At 37.9% G+C, this 15,347-nt stretch overlaps 1 protein-coding gene across 1 annotated transcript in view; it reads left to right on the forward strand.

The window, feature by feature from the left end:
- LOC124276330 overlaps nucleotides 1-15,347 on the forward strand; it is a 51,348-nt gene that overhangs the window by 30,004 nt on the left and 5,997 nt on the right. Inside the window, exons 32-47 of the mRNA XM_046711944.1 lie at nucleotides 303-476; nucleotides 817-849; nucleotides 943-997; nucleotides 1,218-1,276; nucleotides 1,615-1,895; nucleotides 2,695-2,816; nucleotides 3,471-3,526; nucleotides 3,876-4,048; nucleotides 4,380-4,561; nucleotides 4,781-4,839; nucleotides 5,179-5,459; nucleotides 9,202-9,323; nucleotides 9,912-9,967; nucleotides 10,426-10,598; nucleotides 10,992-11,173; nucleotides 12,698-12,756. Coding sequence (XP_046567900.1) covers nucleotides 303-476; nucleotides 817-849; nucleotides 943-997; nucleotides 1,218-1,276; nucleotides 1,615-1,895; nucleotides 2,695-2,816; nucleotides 3,471-3,526; nucleotides 3,876-4,048; nucleotides 4,380-4,561; nucleotides 4,781-4,839; nucleotides 5,179-5,459; nucleotides 9,202-9,323; nucleotides 9,912-9,967; nucleotides 10,426-10,598; nucleotides 10,992-11,173; nucleotides 12,698-12,756 — 2,067 coding nt within the window. The remainder of the gene's footprint in view (nucleotides 1-302; nucleotides 477-816; nucleotides 850-942; nucleotides 998-1,217; nucleotides 1,277-1,614; nucleotides 1,896-2,694; nucleotides 2,817-3,470; nucleotides 3,527-3,875; nucleotides 4,049-4,379; nucleotides 4,562-4,780; nucleotides 4,840-5,178; nucleotides 5,460-9,201; nucleotides 9,324-9,911; nucleotides 9,968-10,425; nucleotides 10,599-10,991; nucleotides 11,174-12,697; nucleotides 12,757-15,347) is intronic.

Consider the following 15,347-nt stretch of genomic DNA (forward strand, 5'->3'; position numbering starts at 1 on the left):
TCCACTCCTTCTAAACAGCACAAAAATAGAAATGCAATAATGCACCTAAACAGACACTTTACAGTGTATATGTTGCACCTATTACTTTCTGAACTATTCCACGTAATGCAATAACACAATAATTGATTTTTTCTCGAGACATACTATAACTGACCTTTTATGATAAAAGGATAGATGGAATATTATAGCATTTAAAGACACGTTATGTTTATTGTTTCGAACATAACTAGATATACAACGTGCCCTTTTGACAATTTAAGATAAGTGTCACTCTTTTGTAAAATCTGTAATTTCTCTTCCAGGAATGGAAGCATTATTGCTGACTTTGTGGTAAAATCGTCCCAAAATGCAACGAACAATGAAACCTTTCAAGGCGATGTAAGGACATTCTTCAAGTCTGTTAAGGTTCTTGGTAATGTTGGCGCTTATCGTGTGGATCCTTCCTATCCCTTAGGTCAAGTCGGATGTCCAGCCAGGTTTGTCATTTTTGTGTGATATAATAAAGTGATATGTTTAAATGATTGTTCATGACTTTATTAAGACCTATATCCTAGTACCATCATTAGATAAAAGATTTTTCACTAATATGAAGGAATTCTATGTTATGTAATAACAAAATTGCAATGGAAATAAATCCATGAATTCAGTTCGATGGGTCCCTAATCTATCCAGCAGTAACAATTGAACCATTTAATTGTATATTTGTTTATGTTCACGATTCCAAAGAGGTTATTGCAATCTTTTAAATGTATAGATCCAGGCAAGCACAAATAAAGATATCTCAAGTTAAACATGCTTCTATATTGTCTTTTTCAGGAGAACCAACAGAGATGCCAGAAGGCTGTATGGGTCAGTGGCCAGCCGTCTGTGACGGTTGCAGGTATCAAGTGAAATGGGTCGTTGATGTTGCAATGACGTAGTTAACTTCACCATTACCGCCAGATTAGAGGGTCAGAAGAAATGGATTGGACTTGCATTCTCACCAACACGGAGAATGGTGAGCCTAAAATATTGATATCCATTTCTTGCAATATAACCTTTGATGGTATATATATTGATTACCTGCATTTACTGATGTTATATTCTATGGGATGAGATATTTAATATCATTGCTACTATTCAGGGATAATTTTGCTACAAACGATGGATATCCTAAACCTTAATTCCAATTCTTGTAGCAAAGACCATGTGACACTTGTAATGCTGATTCTTTGCAGAGTAACTCGGATGCAGTTATCGGCTGGGTGGATGGTTCCAACGTTTACATCTCAGACAGGTAGGAACAGCTGACATGTAAACTTGCCCGACTGTAACAATGTAAGGTTTTGTGTTTTGATCAGAGAAATGTGGTATTCAAGTACTAGACAAACAAGGAATGGCACCGTATACAATAATTTCCGTTCAAATGAGAAGAGACTATGGTAATTATATAATTCACGAGAGGAAATATTCTACATTGATACATAAGATTTGATGATACTATTTCAGCCCAATCGGCACAACATTGTCATGGTCATGTTCATATAAATCAATACAATCATGCTCCAACCATTTCAGGTAACTTAGTTTTCCTAGTGGATTGTAAAGACTAATATGATGTATGTTTTATCCTAGATATATAGTTGGCTACAGCCCACCTGCATTAGATACCGAGGACGACCTGTTTGGTAAACGAGGGACAATTGAAAATGGTGTGACTGAGATAAAGTTCTCACGTCCAAGAAATACCAGCCAGACTCAAGATTTCACCTTCACCGACACTGACTGTCCGTACTTGCTGTTCCCTGTGGGTGGTGGCAACTATAACGCAGCAGACAAGAGTGTATCCAAACATGACATTACACCATCCGTGTCGGCTCAAAAAATCTGCTTCAGCAGTGCATGCGCTAGCAAAGGTACTCAAAGATGTTATTCTACAGACTTCGTATATGTTACCACTGTTACGGTTAGAGAATTTCTGTCGTAAAAGGTTCCCGAGTCCCCTTTCAAAAAGCAAAATACAACAAAGACACGTCTATAATATTCAACTGTATATTGAATAAGCCATGACCAAGGTTACAATGGATGACAGTACAGATATCTAGTACAATGCAATTGAGTCACAAATCTAAAATATTGGGTCACAATCTAACCAGAGTCTTGACGTTCACAGTGAGAACAGATGTACTGATTGAAGGTTGTTGACAATGACTGCAGTTGAATAGACAAGCACGGTCGGTCTTGTAACGTTGATAAACTTGATGATGGCAGACAGATTGTATAAGTCCGAAGTACCCGAAACAACTCAACAATCATCCTTTACATAGCTTTTACACTGTTCTCGAGCATTCAAGCAAAGCAAGGCTACATCAATATCCTCTCAGAACGTTATAAAATGCCATCGAAAACACAAGACACCTTGACAACTATTACCAGAAGTCAAAACAAACAAACAAGCCAGCCAATGGCAGATAACTCCAAAGCGCTATCTCAAAAGGCGTACCGCAAAATCCACACTCAAAACTTTATAACCCATAAGAACTGTCAGTTAATCAATGTGATATTACAATTAAAAAAAACATACTCTCATAACACCACTCTGAAACATTTCATCTTATATTGACAAGAATGTCAATATTTTGTTTTAAGAATTTTCACATCCTCAAATAGTGCAAAAGTTTGTGTTGCTGTATTCAAACATGCTCCTCTTTATAGAACCCAAACCGACTTTCGAGTTCATCGTCTCCTTGCGGTTCCCAAGTCTCCAATACTCACCCGAATACGCTAATAAGATGTCAAATGTTTACTTGCTTCTGAAGGACTCAATTGAGAAAGAGGTAAGACGACTTTAGAGATTTTTTGGAATTTGATTTCGGTCAAGTGTATTGTGATGTAGGTGAAACATCTTTGAAAGTGGAGGCATTTACATCACCTAACATGGTGCACAATATTGAGTCGATGATAACATAGACATTCAGGGGGAAATGTATTTTAATCGTGTATATATGGATGACATTGATGATAGTGATCTTAAACCTAAGTTTGTTATTTAAATGCCCTATGATTTAGTTTTATGTAATTTGTCCATTCTTTCATAAACATATTAGTTCCATTAGCATGCAGGGTTCTAATACCCCGGGCTCTGGAACCGCCTTCCTCGACACATTTAGGACATTGTCAATCTCGACCAGTTTCAAACGACAACTGAAAACCCACTTGTTCAACATAGCCTTCGCCTAAACGCCCTTTGAGCAATACGTTGGAACAGGCACTATACAAATATTAACTTTATTTATTCATAATTTATTTATTTAATACATGACTCATAACCGAGTAAATGTCATAAGACATTCGTGACTCTTCAGCCTCTGTTCTTACAGGTCCCGTGTGTTCTAATCATTTTGAGATATTTGTTCACACAAGCTGTTAAATCTGTTAAGTTACTTCTGAATCATAGCATATTTCATCAATTGAAAATGTGTTCCTTTCAGATGAAGGACTTACTGACACCAAAAAGTATCAAAAGTATTGAAGTAATCAACTTAAGGCAAGGGCAATCTGTACATTGTGTAAATTAGTTCATATTCTCTATCATATTCCACTTCTTCTAAACAGCACAAAAATGGAAATGCAATAATGCACCTAAACAGACACTTTACAGTGTATATGTTGCACCTATTACTTTCTGAACTATTCCACGTAATACAATAACACAATAATTGATTGTTTTCTCGAGACATATAACTGACCTTTTTATGATAAAAGGATAGATGGAATATTAGCATTTAAAGACACGTTATGTTTATTGTTTCGAACATAACTAGATATACAACGTGCCCTTTTGACAATTTAAGATAAGTGTCACTCTTTTGTAAAATCTGTAATTTCTCTTCCAGGAATGGAAGTATTATTGCTGACTTTGTGGTAAAATCGTCCCAAAATGCAACGAACAATGAAACCTTTCAAGGCGATGTAAGGACATTCTTCAAGTCTGTTAAGGCTCTTGGTAATGTTGGCGCTTATCGTGTGGATCCTTCCTATCCCTTAGTCAAGTCGGATGTCCAGCCAGGTTTGTCATTTTCTCAGATATATAAGAAAACACAAAATGTTTAAATGATTGTTCATGACTTTATTAAGACCTATATCCTACTACCATCAGTGATTTGCAATGAAATGAAGGATTCTGTGTCATTAATAACAAAAATTGCAATGGAAATAAATCCATGAATTTAGTTCGAGGTGTCCCAATCTGTCCAGTAGTAACAATTGAACCATTCAACTGTACATTTGTTTATGTTCACGATTCCACGAAGAGGTTATTGCAGTCTTTGAAATGTATAGGTCTAGGCAAGCACAAAGAAACATATGTCATTAAACATGCTTCTATATTGTCTTTTCAGAAGAACCTACAGAGATGCCAGAAGGCTGTATGGGTCAGTGGCCAGCCGTCTGTGACGATTGCAGGTACCAAGTGAAATGGGTCGTTGATGTTGTCAATGACGTAGTAAACTTCACCATTACCGCCAGGTTGGAGGGTCAGAAGAAATGGATTGGACTTGCATTCTCACCAACAGGGAGAATGGTAGGCCTAAACTATTGATGTCCATGTGTTCAATATAACCTTTGATGGTATAGATATTGATTACCTGCATTTACTGATGTTATATTCTATGGGATGAGATATTTAATATCATTGCTACTATTCAGGGATAATTTTGCTACAAACGATGAATATCCTAAACCTAAATTCCAATTCTTGTAGCAAAGACCATGTTACACTTGTAATGCTGATTCTTTGCAGAGTAACTCGGATGCAGTTATCGGCTGGGTGGATGGTTCCAACGTTTACATCTCAGACAGGTAGGAATAGCTGACATGTAAACTTGCCCGACTGTAACAATGTAAGGTTTTGTGTTTTGATCAGGAGAAATGTGGTATTCAAGTACTAGACAAACAAGGAATGGCACCGTATACAATATTTTTCGTTCAAATGAGAAGAGACTATGGTAATTATATCATTCACGAGAGGAAATATTCTACATTGATACATAAGATTTGATGATACTATTTCAGCCCAATCGGTACAACATTGTCATGGTCATGTTCATATAAATCAATACGATCATGCTCCAACCATTTCAGGTAACTTAGTTTTCCTAGTAGATTGTAAAGACTAATATGATGTATGTTTTTACCTAGATATATAGTTGGCTACAGCCCACCTGCAATAGATACCGAGGACGACCTGTTTGGTAAACGAGGGACAACAGAAAATGGTGTCACTGAGATAAAGTTCTCACGTCCAAGAAATACCAGCCAGACTCAAGATTTCACCTTCACCGATACTGACTGTCCGTACTTGCTGTTCCCTGTGGGTGGTGGCAACTATAACGCAGCAGACAAGAGTGTATCCAAACATGACATTACACCATCCGTGTCGGCTCAAAAAATCTGCTTCAGCAGTGCATGCGCTAGCAAAGGTACTCAAAGATGTTATTCTACAGACTTCCTATATGTTACCACTGTTACGGTTAGAGAATTTCTGTCGTAAAAGGTTCCCGAGTCCCCTTTCAAAAAGCAAAATACAACAAAGACACGTCTATAATATTCAACTGTATATTGAATAAGCCATGACCAAGGTTACAATGAATGACAGTACAGATATCTAGTACAATGCAATTGAGTCACAAATCTAAAATATTGGGTCACAATCTAACCAGAGTCTTGACGTTCACAGTGAGAACAGATGTACTGATTGAAGGTTGTTGACAGTGACTGCAGTTGAATAGACAAGCACGGTCGGTCTTGTAACGTTGATAAACTTGATGATGGCAGACAGATTGTATAAGTCCGAAGTCCCCGAAACAACTCAACAATCATCCTTTACATAGCTTTTACACTGTTCTCGAGCATTCAAGCAAAGCAAGGCTACATCAATATCCTCTCAGAACGTTATAAAATGCCATCGAAAACACAAGACACCTTGACAACTATTACCAGAAGTCAAAACAAACAAACAAGCCAGCCAATGGCAGATAACTCCAAAGCGCTATCTCAAAAGGCGTACCGCAAAATCCACACTCAAAACTTTATAACCCATAAGAACTGTCAGTTAATCAATGTGATATTACAATTAAAAAAACATACTCTCATAACACCACTCTGAAACATTTCATCTTATATTGACAAGAATGTCAATATTTTGTTTTAAGAATTTTCACATCCTCAAATAGTGCAAAAGTTTGTGTTGCTGTATTCAAACATGCTCCTCTTTATAGAACCCCAAACCGACTTTCGAGTTCATCGTCTCCTTGCGGTTCCCAAGTCTCCAATACTCACCCGAATACGCTAATAAGATGTCAAATGTTTACTTGCTTCTGAAGGACTCAATTGAAAAAGAGGTAAGACGACTTTAGAGATTTCTTGGGAATTTGATTTCGGTCAAGTGTATTGTGATGTAGGTGAAACATCTTTGAAACTGGAGGCATTTACATCACCTAACATGGTGCACAATATTGAGTCGATGATAACATAGACATTCAGGGGGAAATGTATTTTAATCGTGTATATATGGATGACATTGATGATAGTGATCTTAAACCTAAGTTTGTTATTTAAATGCCCTATGATTTAGTTTTATGTAATTTGTCCATTCTTTCATAAACATATTAGTTCCATTAGCATACAGGGTTCTAATACCCCGGGCTCTGGAACCGCCTTCCTCGACACATTTAGGACATTGTCAATCTCGACCAGTTTCAAACGACAACTGAAAACCCACTTGTTCAACATAGCCTTCGCCTAAACGCCCTTGAGCAATACGTTGGAACAGGCACTATACAAATATTAACTTTATTTATTCATAATTTATTTATTTAATACATGACTCATAACCGAGTAAATGTCATAAGACATTCGTGACTCTTCAGCCTCTGTTCTTACAGGTCCCGTGTGTTCTAATCATTTTGAGATATTTGTTCACACAAGCTGTTAAATCTGTTAAGTTACTTCTGAATCATAGCATATTTCATCAATTGAAAATGTGTTCCTTTCAGATGAAGGACTTACTGACACCAAAAAGTATCAAAAGTATTGAAGTAATCAACTTAAGGCAAGGGCAATCTGTACATTGTGTAAATTAGTTCATATTCTCTATCATATTCCACTTCTTCTAAACAGCACAAAAATGGAAATGCAATAATGCACCTAAACAGACACTTTACAGTGTATATGTTGCACCTATTACTTTCTGAACTATTCCACGTAATACAATAACACAATAATTGATTGTTTTCTCGAGACATACCATAACTGACCTTTTTATGATAAAAGGATAGATGAAATATTATAGCATTTAAAGACGCGTGATGTTTATTGTTTCGAACATAACTAGATATACAACGTGCACTTTTGACAATTTTAGATAAGTGTCACTCTTTTGTAAAATCTGTAAATTCTCTTCCAGGAATGGAAGCATTATTGCTGACTTTCAGGTAAAATCGTCCCAAAATGCAACGAACAATGAAACCTTTCAAGGCGATGTAAGGACATTCTTCAAGTCTGTTAAGGTTCTTGGTAATGTTGGCGCTTATCGTGTGGATCCTTCCTATCCCTTAGTCAAGTCGGATGTCCAGCCAGGTTTGTCATTTTTGTTCAGATATATGAAGAAAACACAATATGTTTAACATGATTGTTCATGACTTTGATTTAAATGACCTATATCCTACTACCATCAGTGATGTGCAATGAAATGAAGGATTCTGTGTCATTAATAACAAAAATTGCAATGGAAATAAATCCATGAATTTAGTTCGAGGTGTCCCAATCTGTCCAGTAGTAACAATTGAACCATTCAACTGTACATTTGTTTATGTTCAATAGATTCCACTAAAGAAGTTGTTGCAGTCTTTTTACAATTTATAGGTCTAGATGAGCACAAAAAACATATGTCATTAAACATGCTTCTATATTGTCTTTTCAGAAGAACCTACAGAGATGCCAGAAGGCTGTATGGGTCAGTGGCCAGCCGTCTGTGACGATTGCAGGTACCAAGTGAAATGGGTCGTTGATGTTGCCAATGACGTAGTAAACTTCACCATTACCGCCAGGTTGGAGGGTCAGAAGAAATGGATTGGACTTGCATTCTCACCAACAGGGAGAATGGTAGGCCTAAACTATTGATGTTCATGTGTTCAATATAACCTTTGATGGTATAGATATTGATTACCTGCATTTACTGATGTTATATTCTATGGGATGAGATATTTAATATCATTGCTACTATTCAGGGATAATTTTGCTACAAACGATGAATATCCTAAACCTAAATTCCAATTCTTGTAGCAAAGACCATGTTACACTTGTAATGCTGATTCTTTGCAGAGTAACTCGGATGCAGTTATCGGCTGGGTGGATGGTTCCAACGTTTACATCTCAGACAGGTAGAAATAGCTGACATGTAAACTTGCCCGACTGTAACAATGTAAGGTTTTGTGTTTTGATCAGGAGAAATGTGGTATTCAAGTACTAGACAAAAAAAGGAATGGCACCGTATACAATATTTTTCGTTCAAATGAGAAGAGACTATGGTAATTATATCATTCACGAAAGGAAATATTCTACATTGATACATAAGATTTGATGATACTATTTCAGCCCAATCGGTACAACATTGTCATGGTCATGTTCATATAAATCAATACGATCATGCTCCAACCATTTCAGGTAACTTAGTTTTCCTAGTAGATTGTAAAGACTAATATGATGTATGTTTTTTACCTAGATACATAGTTGGCTACAGCCCACCTGCAATAGATACCGAGGACGACCTGTTTGGTAAACGAGGGACAACAGAAAATGGTGTCACTGAGATAAAGTTCTCACGTCCAAGAAATACCAGCCAGACTCAAGATTTCACCTTCACCGATACTGACTGTCCGTACTTGCTGTTCCCTGTGGGTGGTGGCAACTACAACGCAGCAGACAGGAGTGTATCCAGACATGACATTACACCATCCGTGTCGGCTCAAAGAATCTGCTTCAGCAGTGCATGCGCTAGCAAAGGTACTCAAAGATGCTATTATACAGACTTCCTTTACATTACCACTGGGAACACGGTTTATCTTACATATTAAACGTGTCAATGCTTTGTTTCAAGAATGGCAAATCTACAAACAGCACAAAATGTGGTGAACCTGAATTCAAACATGTTCCTCTTTATAGAACCCAAACCGACATATGAGTTCATCGTCGCCTTGAGGTTCCCAAGTCTTCAATACACGACCGAATACGCTAACAAGATGTCAAATGTTTACTTGCTACTGAAGGATACGTTAGACAAAGAGGTAAGAGGACTGTAGAGACTTCTTGGGAAGTTGGGAGGGAATCAAGTGTGTCATGGTGAAACATATTGAATCCGGAGGCATTTACATGACCTTACATGGAGCACATTATTTACAAGTTAGACATTGTTGGAGAAATGTATTTTTAATCGTGTGTATATGGATGACATTGATGACAGAGAGCCTAAATATGAATTTGTTAACTAAACTGCCTCATGATTGAGTATTATAATATATGTTCGGGTTTTTTTTATAACCACGTTAGGTCCATTAGCATATAAGTTTACTAATACGGGACTCATGACCGAGTGAACATCATAAGAGATTCGTAACTTCAGTCTCTGTTCGTAAAGGTCCTGTGGCTACTAATCATTCTGAGATATTTGTTCACACAAACTGTTAAACCTGCTTTGAACGATGATCGGTACATATTCAGTCTCCTGTTCATTGAAGCGTTATCGCATTCTTCGTGTTTATAAACGAAAGTTCGTAACATTAGCAATTGCCAAAAATACACCTAAAATGATTCTTTGAAATTTTGACTTCAGAAACATGGCATATTCAATGAAATGACAACGTGTTTCCTTTCAGATGAAGGATTTACTGACACCAATAAGTATCAAAAGTATTGAAGTAATCAACTTAAGGTAAGGACATTGTACATATTGTCTAAAAGGGTTATTACTCAGGGGATAACTGTACTGTGTTTGACGAATTGGGGAGGTGTACCGGTGGCTATACCGCAAATTTAGTTATATCGGCGACGCGACCAATCAGAACTCGTGTTACATACTCAGTTGAATTAGAATTTGTTATATATTCCACTACAAGTACAAAACACAAACGAGATTGCAATCATGTGCCTTAAGAGAAAGTTAACAACAAAACGGTTGTACGTATTATTTTTCCGATTATTCCACATAATCCCAAAGCATAATAATACCTCGATATTAACTTGATGTCTTATTTTTTTCATAATGAAAGGAAAGATGAATTTTTATAGCATTGCAGGCCATGTTATGTTTATTGTTTCGAACTTAACTAGAAGAAACCTGTCTGCTTTTGACAATTTTGAATAATGTCACTTCTTTGTAAAATCTTCCAGGAATGGAAGTATTATTGCTGACTTTCTGGTAAAATCGTCCCAAAACGCAACGAACAATGAAACCTTTCAAGGCGATGTAAGGACATTCTTCAAGTCTGTTAAGGCTCTTGGTAATGTTGGTGCTTATCGTGTGGATCCTTCCTATCCCTTAGTCAAGTCGGATGTCCAGCCAGGTTTGTCACTTTTATTATTTTCCCTCTGATAATCACCTGATTGATATACATAAATGATATGTGGAACGTTAAATAGTTTCAATGACCGATGCTGACTATATAATGAGCCTTATCCAACTATTGTGAATATATTAGATATGTTCCTTTCTCCCACAACGTGCATTCGAATTATTAATTGTGCCTTATTTGATTAAAGATATCGCAATGAGTGTGTTTCCATTAATTCATGGCGATGAACCCTAATTTGTCCAGTGGTAACATTAGAACCATTTAGCTGTATACGTCTTGTCTATGTTCAATAGAATCCCTAAAGAAGCTGTTGCAGGCTTTTGAAGCTATAGGACTAGATAAGCACAAAACATGTCATTAACACGCTCTTCAATTGCTTTTCAGAAGAACCTATAGATATGCCAGAAGGCTGTATGGGTCAGTGGCCAGCTGTGTGTGAGGGTTGCAAATATCAAGTGAAATGGGTCGTTGATGTTGCCAATGATGTAGTCAACTTCACCGTTACCGCCAGGTTGGAGGGTCAGAAGAAATGGATTGGACTTGCATTCTCACCAACAGGAAGAATGGTAGGTCTTAAATAAAAATGTGCAGTTTTAACATTGTAACCATTATTTACTGTTCTTCGTTGGATCTGATTGATTTCCTCAACATAAAATCTTAATATTTAAGGTCACACTTTCATTGTTTTAATGATGAGGATATTTGTTTACAGTATGTTACTTAGGAGATAAACATCATGTGTTGGCCAATTTCCGGGTGTTATTGAGTATTTGAAGCACGGGAATATTCCATTTGAAACCTCCGGCTGACGCCATCGGTTCCAAATGAATTCCCGTGCTTCAAATACTCAATAACACCCGGAAATTGGCCAACACATAATGTTTATCGACATTGTAAACACAAAAGTAAACCAAAAGGTCCACACACGTTTTTGTGTCTGCACTCATTGACATCGAGTACGGGTACAGCAGTGCAATATCATCAGCCGGCCGCTTCGGCTGTCTCCCATGGTAGCATCTGGAACTGCTCATTTGTGACGTCATTCGGACTTTACGTCACAATATTATTTGAATGACGTCATCTCAGCTGACGACGTAACAATACAATGGTGTGAGCGATGTTTGAATGTATTAATACGCAGAGAATTTCCGGGAATCAAATACCATTTGATCACGTTTTTCAACCAATCAGATTAAAGAACACAATGACTTTTGGTTTACAATGTGTTATAAATACACTAATAGTAAGTTTGTCTGATATGTATTTATGTCTGATAAATATGTCTCTTATTTTTGTGGTTTACGTGACTAAACATGCTTGTATGCATCATATTAACCTAGAAATATAAATTTTATTGACGACTATAAGATTCTAACGTTGCATTATGCCATACCGTTGACATTACCGGCGTTCTGACGACATCGCTCGCTGTCCGGTAATTCTGCGCAGCAACTGATGCGCATAACATCCAGCTGGAGATCCGAAGTATGGAAGCGTATTAGGGCCAGATTCTTTTCAAAAATCACTTCATCAATGTAAGGAAGAGTGTTTCATTAAGGAAAAGGTTTAAAAGTCTGAAGAAAACGAATTTTCATGAAACTGTCAATTTATCTGTCACTTACTTACTGTTATTTACTTACCTTTAGTGATTAAAAGCTAGAAATGTCTTGATTTCAATCGTTAATGTGGTAGCAGACGATGTCAACCATCGATACGGAAGTACGCTATTGCAGCGCAGAATTACCGGACGCGTTGAATTACCGGACTGGATTGTGTATGATGGTGAAGCGAAATCAGTTTGGCCGAATAATAATGAATATAACTTGCAGTCATTGTCATCAAAGCAGCTATGAATTTGATACTGAACTGCTGGTTCTGCGTTTCATGTCACAATATTCGATGTCAAGGCGTTCATTATATCGTAATATAACCGTTTACACCGATATTGACAGGTTTAATTGTGAATACACATACGTGTTTATTGATTTAGATTATGAAATGCCCAAGGAAGAAGGTGTGCAAAACTATTGTTAAAAAAGAAAACGTTAAATGTAACGCCTAAGTTCACTGCAATATATTTCCCCTTTCAGAGTAACTCGGATGCTGTCATCGGTTGGGTTGATGGTTCCAACGTTTACGTGTCAGACAGGTATGGTTCACTCAGACAGGTATGGTTCATTCAGATAGGTATCGTTCACTCAGATAGGTATGGTTCACTCAAACAGGTATGGTACACTCAGATAGGTATGGTTTACTCAGATAGGAATGGTTCACTCAAACAGGCATGGTTCACTCAGATAGGTATGGTTCACTCAGACAGGTATGGTTCACTCAGACAGGTATGGTTCACTGAGATAGGTATGGTTCACTCAGATAGGTATTGTTCACTCAGATAGATATGGCTCACTCAGACAGGTATGGCTCACTCAGATAGGTATGGTTTACTCAGACCGATATGGTTCACTCAAACAGGTATGGTTCACTCTGATAGGTATGGTTCACTCAGACATGTATGGTTCACTTAGACAGGTATGGTTCACTTAGACAGGTATGGTTCACTCAGACAGGTATGGTTAACTCAGACAGGTATGGTTCACTCAGACATGTATGGTTCACTCAGATAGGAATGGTTCACTCAGACAGGTATGGTTCACTCAGATAGGTATGGTTCACTCAGACAGGTATGCTTCGCTCAGACAGGTATGGTTCATTCAGATAGGTATGGTTCACTTAGATAGGTATGGTTCACTCAGACATGTATGGTTCACTCAGATAGGTATGGTTCACTTAGACAGGTATGGCTCACTCAGATAGGTATGGCTCACTCAGATAGGCATGGTTCAATCAAACAGGTATGGTTCACTCAGACAGGTATGGTTCACTCAGACAGGTATGGTTCACTCAGACATGTATGGTTCACTCAGACAGGTATGGCTCACTCAGATAGGCATGGTTCACTCAGATAGGTATGGTTCAATCAAACAGGTATGCTTCACTCAGACAGGTATGGTTCACTCACACATGTATGGTTCACTTAGACAGGTATGGTTCACTAAGACAGGTATGGTTCACGCATTGAGGTATGGTTCACTCGGACAGCCATGGTTCACTCAGACAGGTATGGTTCACTCAAACAGGTATGGTTCACTCTGATAGGTATGGTTCACTCAGATAGGTATTGTTCACTCAGATAGATATGGCTCACTCAGACAGGTATGGCTCACTCAGATAGGTATGGTTTACTCAGACCGGTATGGTTCACTCAAACAGGTATGGTTCACTCTGATAGGTATGGTTCACTCAGACAGCTATGGTTCACTCAGACAGGTATGGTTCACTTAGACAGGTATTGTTCACTCAGACAGGTATGGTTCACTCAGACAGGTATGGTTCACTCAGACATGTATGGTTCACTCAGATAGGAATGGTTCACTCAGACAGGTATGGTTCACTCAGATAGGTATGGTTCACTCAGACAGGTATGGTTCACTCAGATTGGTATGGTTCACTCAGACAGGTATTGTTCACTCAGACAGGTATGGTTCACACATTGAGGTATGCTTCGCTCAGACAGGTATGGTTCATTCAGATAGGTATGGTTCACTTAGATAGGTATGGTTCACTCAGACATGTATGGTTCACTCAGACAGGTATGGTTCACTTGGACAGGTATGGTTCACTCAGACAGGTATGGCTCACTCAGATAGGCATGGTTCACTCAGATAGGTATGGTTCACTCAAACAGGTATGGTTCACTCAGACAGGTATGGTTCACTCACACATGTATGGTTCACTCAGACAGGTATGGTTCACTAAGACAGGTATGGTTCACACATTGAGGTATGGTTCACTCGGACAGCTATGGTTCACTCAGACAGGTATGGTTCACACATTTAGGTATGGTTCACTCGGACAGGTATGGCTCACTCAGACAGGTCTTGTTCACTCAGACAGGTATGGTTCACTCAGTCAGGTATGGCTCACTCAGATAAGTATGGTCCACAATTGAGGTACGGTTCACTCAGATAGGTATGGTTCACTCAAAGTGTTTCACTCGAAGATATAGTTGTTGTCATTCTGGCATTGCTATGTTAAATCCATTTACTTCAATCAAGGAAAGTTCCAGCAGCTAATGTAATGATAAGAGACAACAATGAGGATTGGTTGTTTGTGAAATGTCGCCGCGCTGTTTATGTGGCACCATACTGGGCGTCAGGGGTTGTTCCTCTGCCTGCTATACAGGTCTTCTCAGTGATATATCAGCCCAAAGTAAAGGTGATACAGGGGAACCCGTTTGGACCAAATCTGATGTTAGGGCTATTCTGTTGAATATCTCAGAATACAAGGAATATTACTTCAGTAATCTATAAAGATTATGTAAAACATAAAACACTAAATTCAAACGACGGTTCAACGTAACATTCCCTTTGCCGATCCAAGAATTTCTTCACAATTTCAAATAATTCTTTGCCATTTGATTGCCTAAATATGATTTGTTCATATATCGTAAAATGGCAAATATTACTCTTTTCTTAAGATAGAATGGGTTGATGATTGAATGTGAGAGATGGTGTTGCACGCTGTGACGAAGGCTGTCACATATACCTTCCTGTGTCTTCAGGTTTTGTGTGGATGGTGCGATTAATGGTCTTTGAATTAATCATATATATTTATAAGAACTGACTTCATCCTGTGTCGATGGAGACACAAATCGGTGTGCACACAAATATCTTGATGTTC

Source organism: Haliotis rubra, unplaced genomic scaffold (assembly GCF_003918875.1).
Source record: "Haliotis rubra isolate DU_JTF1 unplaced genomic scaffold, ASM391887v1 Scf208, whole genome shotgun sequence".
Lineage (NCBI taxonomy): Eukaryota > Metazoa > Mollusca > Gastropoda > Lepetellida > Haliotidae > Haliotis > Haliotis rubra.